We start from the raw sequence: 7,500 nt of genomic DNA, 5'->3' as shown, positions 1-7,500 counted from the left end.
TAGGCCATGGGCAACTTCATTCCTATGGTTTTTAATCATGACACAGTAGTTCTCGAGTTCATCACCTTCAGCCTTCCATTCGCCTGTGGAAGACTTTTTTGCGAGTTTTTCACAAGCGTTTTGGATGACAGCAAAGAGTAAGGTTACATCAAACTTTTTTCCTGAAGGATCTCCTTCAATCTCCAGACGCATTCTCTGGTCAAATAGACTTTTGTAATCTTTATTACTTAAGCCTTTGCTCTTGAGGTACTCTTCAACCGTTTCGTGATTGCCCTTGGGACATCCCTTCTGAAATACGAACAAGAGGAACGACTTTCCTTCGCAGGAAACAGCTTTGAAAAACTTCAAAATGCGGATGTCACCAGCATCCAAGCCTCCAGGGCTGGGACTCGACGACATGGTGACCAGTTTATTAACTAACTAATTCTGTTTTCGTATCACTGTTATCTTCTTACAATCCATTTCAGACCCTGGAAAGGAAAGTAGATACAATTACTTTACATAGGGTAATACTCAAATGCTGTTTCTTAAATAATACTAGGAGCAAAGGCATTAATAGTAGCAGAATGAGTAATAATGATAATGATGTTGATGATGATGATAAATAATAATAATAATGGATAGACAATAATTAAGTCATCAGTATAAAATTTTAAATAATGGTATAAATCATACAACAACGATAATGTTTGTGTAAGTGTGCACAACTGAGACAAAAAACAAATGCTAATACACGTCTTTGGTAAGAGGAAGACCTGAAGGCACCAATGTGTACTAGCGGAAGAGGAATGATAATAAAACATGATAATAATGAATATCATATTATAGTTGAACTGTTCGAGTAATAATATTGATAAGTAAATACCTTTGTTAAAAAAGTCATAGTGATCATTGTATTTTTTTTGTATAAGATTTTGAGGATATATTACTTAGAATGATCATCTAGGAAAAACAATAAAATAATACAGCAAAAAAGGGAGGGAAGGAATACTAATCATTCCATAAATATTACACTTTCCTCCTTCATGCAATAACTGCCTTTGTGGTAAATTATGTTGGTCAGATTCTTGTGCTGATTTTCACAATAAAGTGTCATCAACCAACTGTCCCGATGCCTGTTCCGGCAGCAGTTCTTGGCAAATGGAGGAAATGCGATGTTACTAGATGTGGAGAACACCTTCAAGAGACCATGGTAGCCATGTATGCATGCGCGTGCGCGCGCGCACACACACAAACACACATTATAAATATATATATATATGGATATGTATACATTTAATATATATATACATATATATATACATATATATATATATATATATATATATATATATATATATATATATATATATATGTGTGTGTGTGTGTGTGTGTGTGTGTATATACATATATATATATATATATATATATATATATATATATATATATATATATATATATATATATATATATGTGTGTGTTGAAGGTCTTATTGTATATGATAAGTGTGTGTGTGTATATATACATATATGTATGGACATATATACCTATATATATGGATATATATACATATATATGTATACCTCACACACACACACACACACATACACACACACACACACACACTGCTAGTATTTTAGAACACGTGCATATTTCAAAAGATTCGAGTAGTATTCTGATTTCTACCATAAGCTTTCATATAAAAATGTTATAATTTCTCTTGCTCCATGCTCACTCTAATAAAGATAATCATCATATCTAATTCCATAAGAAATCTGCTGCAAATCATTTTCGCCATCATTGATATTGCTCTAATAGTTATAATTGATCTGCAACGTATCACAAACGCATTCAGTGTCTTATTTTCAACAACCCTATTGTGTAGATAAGAATGAAATATTAATCTTATTGTGCTATTAGAAATTGGAACATGAAACAGAAAGGGAAGGGTGAAAGAGGAAGAGGTTAAGTAAAAAAAATAATGCATATACAGTACTCAGTATCAGAGGAAAACCTATTTTTAAATTAAGTTAGTCTACCTCTAAAACGAAAGAAAACGTACTTTGTACATTTTACGTGGGATTTTAGGAAACTAATAAGTTAACATAGCTTATAGTAACAGCGCTTAAATATTATTAAATCGTATTGAACACATACAAGTACATGCTATCAACATAGAGGATATGAAAAAATATATATATATGTATACACTCATTGACAGTACCTGCCATTCCTTACCTTTTCGTCTCCTTGTCCTCTTCCCTATAACGATGCATACGCACTTCTATGTGCACAATAGGATAGATATATCATTCTTACATACACAGCAAGGTAGATGAATCATTTAAAAGGCCGTCTCACTTCTTACCAGGGACTAGTAACCCGTGCACTCACTCCTGCAACCGTATTCCTCGAACAAACCTGTAGTTCACCCTTTCTCCAGAACGTTTGGATAGAGGAATTGCACAAGACGGTGCAACATGTCTCCATCATTCTATGATTTGCAATTACCTCAAGATTATGCGATGAATAGTCTTTGTAATCGTATGTAGTCTTTAGTGAGGTCAAATGTATCCTTATCCCCAGTGAACACGCCTTGCTCTGTTTTATCATGTGACGTCATGTACAAAAAAAAATTCAGGCAGAGTTGTCATGCAGCACTGTTTTACACAATGAACGAACATACGATAATGAACATAAAATGACTCAACTCACGAACTTCGAGCAGACTATAAACAGGTTAATTCTACTGTCAGATGATTGCACCATTCTTAACGCGAGTATCAATTACATGAGAGATCTATTATTATCTACTCGTTTGGCAACTCCCATTTCCATGGTTGCGTATCCAGCCTTGTTCGAGCTCGTGGGTTTCCGCTGCCGCCTGACCGTCACCGCCGGGGCTGGGTATGAAGGGACCAAACTTGTCAACTTCATCTTCATGCATAAATTGTACTATTCCTGTTTTCATCAGGATTACAATGCAAAAGGTATGACGCACACAGTATAGTTTTGGGGTCCTTTAAAGGAGGTTCTGGGATATCTGTTTTTTTTTTTTCCTATTCTTTTCTTTTCTTTTTGGGCATTTATATATATATATATATATATATATATATATATATATATATATATATATATGTGTGTGTGTGTGTGTGTATATATATATATATACACACACATATATTCATATATATATGTATATATATATATATATATATATATATATATATATATATATATATATATATATATAGGTACACACACACACACACACACACACACACACACACACACACATATATATATATATATATATATATATATATATATATATATATATATATATATATATATATATATGTATATATTTACATATATATATATTTATATATACATAAACCAATATGATAATAGCAATAATATCAGCAACAACAATAACCATAATAATAATAATAATAAGGGTGATAATAATGGTACCAATAGACATAATCATGATAATTATGAAATGATGATGATAGTGATTGTCATAATTTCGTCTTATCATCATCATTATTATCATTACTATTATCATTACCATTTTATCCAATGCCATAACATATTTGTTGCAAATCAATTCCATTATCATTGAAATTGAATTAATCATTATAATTAATCTATCTTTATTGTTATTCATAATCATTAATATAAGTATATTCCTAATCATCCTGATTCATCATTAAGTAAGATGAATATTCCTGCAATAAGTCATCACGAATCTGCAGCACCAACATATTATATTGCATGAGGTTTGAGGTCTGTTTGGAGCATGAGTTGCCAGGTTGCTATTATATCTTCTTAAGAATTGATAGAGCATTATAGAGCATCAAATCACCGCATAGTGCATATTGATATAAATGAAAAACATGTCATTTTATGGAACCACATTTCATGTTCGAAACTTTCGTAACATTTCTAAAAAAAAAAAAAATACAAATGCATAAATAATGGAATCAGTCATGCAATTAAATTCTGGGAATTATTTATTATCTGTGTCACGTCGGCCTCACATCCCGTGGTCGTCCAAGCTGGTGCGTTTCCAGAAGACAAAGAATTTGCTACACTTATCTGTCTTATCCTTATGTCTGAATATTTCTTTTTTTATAAAGAATAAGATATTACATACGTTTGTGCTGCTATTGTGGAAATGAAGTTTGTGTGAAAAGAGAATAGTAATGATTATGACAAGATAATGTCCCCATATTCTTATTTTGCCAAAACATTTTTCCAAAATTTAAAATGCAAGGTAGTGTCTCTCTTTCTCTTTATATATATATATGTATATATATATATATTGATAATAGCAAAACTATTTTCATCTTACTAATATACCTAATCAAATCAGCAATTGCAGAATAGCTGTACACTGTTTGCACGCTCTTAATCCTCAGTTATGTTTTATAAAAAGTATATTCAGTCTCAAGTTTTGCAAGCAAGCAAGCAAGCACTGTGACGTACTCTTATCATTTCCGTAAGATAAGTAAGACTATTTATGCACTGTATATGTGGCATTACAATTACATATGATTACATTAAGAGTAAGTATCAGTTATAGGACTACAAATTATGTTGGTTCTGTGGTCTATGTGGGGGGTATGTTGTGAGGGAGAGAAGTGGATACCTCATACAAAAACAAAAAAGTTTTATATATATATGTATATATATATATATATATATATATATATATATATATATATAGAGAGAGAGAGAGAGAGAGAGAGAGAGAGAGAGAGAGAGAGAGAGAGAGAGAGAGAGAGAGAGAGAGAGAGTGATAAAGAGAGAGAGAGAGAGAGATGTGTGTATATGTATATACATATATATATATGTATATTTTGTTTCTTTTTTCAGGTGGGTGTATTCCTGAAGCATAGCATAGTCTGGTAAAGTATTAAACGAAATACCTAATCTCTGAAGTTTTATTAATTCGTGTATGCACTAATATACTCACTACAAGCGCACGAAAGAAACCAAATAAATAAATAAATAAATATAAGCAATGAAACTCGCTACCATTACCGTACAGAGTTTCAACAACATAACAAACACTACCTTCCTCCCATACCATGCTATCACATCGATGCATCAGATTAATTCCATAACCAAATGCATCACAAAACGGAAACCCCACGAAGCCCACAGTCCTCAGAACGCAACAGCTGTAGTGTCCTGCTGTGAGGTTTCCGCGGAGTCCTTGCCGTTGAGGAAACCCCCCACAGCCCCTCCTATGAAGTTTCCGAAAGCTGAAGCCGTATAGTAGTTATTATCATAATAAGGACGATAGGAATTATAAGGACGCTGGCTGTTTGGGTTGGAGTAGGGGTTGTAAGGATCGTAATATGGGTTGTAGGGATCGTAGTACGGGTTGTAGGGATCGTAGTACGGGTTGTAGGGATCGTAGACTGGAGCATAAGGGTCGTAGACTGGGTTGAAAGGACCGTAGTAAGGGTTTCCTGTGTCGTATATGGCAACAGACAGACGGCCGTCATCCTCTGGGAGAAAAAAGGGACCATGCGTATAAAGTTTCAGTCGGTTATATAAGCAAAATGATAACAAGTTTGATATATAAAAAAAATACCTAAAATTATTCTGATAGCCTGTAAGCCATTATTCTATGTGTTATTTCGTTTCATGGTCTTTAAAGAACATACTCTGTTATTCATGAATAACTAGGAGTAAAAACAGAAACAAATATAAAAAAAACTAATAATTAATAAATACTATTAGAGATAATTATTAATGTAAAAATCAAAAGTATAATAAAAATTACTAAAAAAAGTAAGTAAGTGATGGAAAAGGAGCTGATATAATATGATGAATAATGACAAATATTATAAGAATATTATACTGGTAGTATTAGTATAAAAAAATAATGTACAAAGCAAAAAAAACAAAATAAGCACAAGTCCAAGTAAAGGATATTCAATTTCCGCAAAGTTATATAAAGCGATAAAAAAAAATAAATAATGATACATAAAACTACACACATAAAAAATACAAAAAAAACCGTTAAATACACTCACCATTTACTACATTCCAATACATACATTCTGTGAAAAATCGTTTTGCAGCAAAAGCCACAGCGCAAGCACCGGTAGTACTGTGGTGGATGTAAAAAAAACAATGTAAACAATTGTAAATCATGCATTAAAAAAACATGCATATAAAACACAAATATATATATATATTATATATATATATATATATATAATATATATATATATATATATATATATATATACATATATAATATATATACATATACATATGTATATAAAAATATGTATATATACATATATGTGTGTATATGTATATATGTGTGTATATGTATATATGTGTGTATATGTATGTATGTATGTATGTATATATACATACATACATATATATATATATATATATATATATATATATATATATATATATATATATATGTATATTTAGATAGATAGACATAGATACACATATACACCCACGCACTAGTACACCTTTTTTAGATAAATAGATACAAATAGATACATATATTGCACACATATATAAACTGCTACATACAGACTCAATGTAGATATAATAAAAAATGAAGTGAAAAAAATGATACAGACAATATTTTAATTGCACATCCACACAATTGAATTTATTGTCAATTAAAAAAAAATCTTGTACATATAAGGTGTTTAAGATGAAGATATTAGTAAACAAATTTTAAACTTCTCTATACAATCTGGCTATAAACAGAAAATGGTAAAATATAAGCACACGCGTGATCATATTGTTAAAATTATAGTGTACCTTGATTGATTATGATGCAAAAATAGCACACGAAAAATGTAGGTGATTGAAAGCAAGGTGCAGCAACATAAATAAAAGAGGTGATATATATGATAAGAAAATGATGTTAACACATTATTTCTATTTATAGCAGAGCACGTCACCTTGGAATTAATTCTATTCAAATAATGTAAAAATAAGAATATTTCTTCATGTATCTATTTTCTTATACATATGTATCTCATTCCTAATAGATGTAGCTTTAAATTATTGAGCACATCAGCGTCCATACACTGAAATAATTCATATAAAATGGCTAATAGAAAATAAACAATACTGAAACAAAATCGAGTATTTTTACTAACCTCATGTTCACTTCGGAGAGCTAAACTCACTGTGTGTCTCTTAACCTTTGATAACCAACTGAAAAGTCAGGTCACGAGAGGTCACTTATATACATCTCCCCCAGTCTTCTCTAGGATGTAGGTCACCTCATATTAATAAAGGAAAACCCCTTCAGGCTGTTGTTGTTTGTTTCAAAACATTCCTCAGTCTGAAATAGCATCAGATTAAGATAACATATATCACCCACATGACAAATTGATTGTATATATATATATATTTTTTTTGTTATATACATATTTCGTTCCAATTGATCATGTCTTAGTGTAAGTACAGATTTAGAAAGATTATTACAGGGAAAACGCTGAGGAAAATTCCAGG

At 31.1% G+C, this 7,500-nt stretch overlaps 1 protein-coding gene across 3 annotated transcripts in view; it reads right to left on the bottom strand.

Annotated features, from left to right (window-relative positions):
• Positions 1 to 2,632, bottom strand: part of LOC122254281 (uncharacterized) — a 13,658-nt gene extending 11,026 nt beyond the window's left edge. The window contains exons 1-2 of one of the 3 annotated variants that reach the window (XM_043017895.2): positions 2,491 to 2,632; positions 1 to 470 (exon numbers count right to left, since the gene is read on the bottom strand). The exon at positions 1 to 470 is cut by the window's left edge and continues 1,821 nt beyond it. In XM_043017895.2, the coding sequence (XP_042873829.2) occupies positions 1 to 399 (399 nt within the window). In that variant the 5' untranslated portion in view covers positions 400 to 470; positions 2,491 to 2,632. The other 2 variants (XM_043017897.2, XM_043017896.2) reach the window with 2 other exon arrangements.
• Positions 2,633 to 7,500: the final 4,868 nt, after the last annotated feature.

This window comes from Penaeus japonicus, unplaced genomic scaffold, assembly GCF_977035675.1.
Source record: "Penaeus japonicus unplaced genomic scaffold, GWHDUDI00000001_assembly GWHDUDI00000038, whole genome shotgun sequence".
Taxonomy (NCBI): domain Eukaryota; kingdom Metazoa; phylum Arthropoda; class Malacostraca; order Decapoda; family Penaeidae; genus Penaeus; species Penaeus japonicus.
This window is presented reverse-complemented; position numbering and strand designations above follow the sequence as displayed.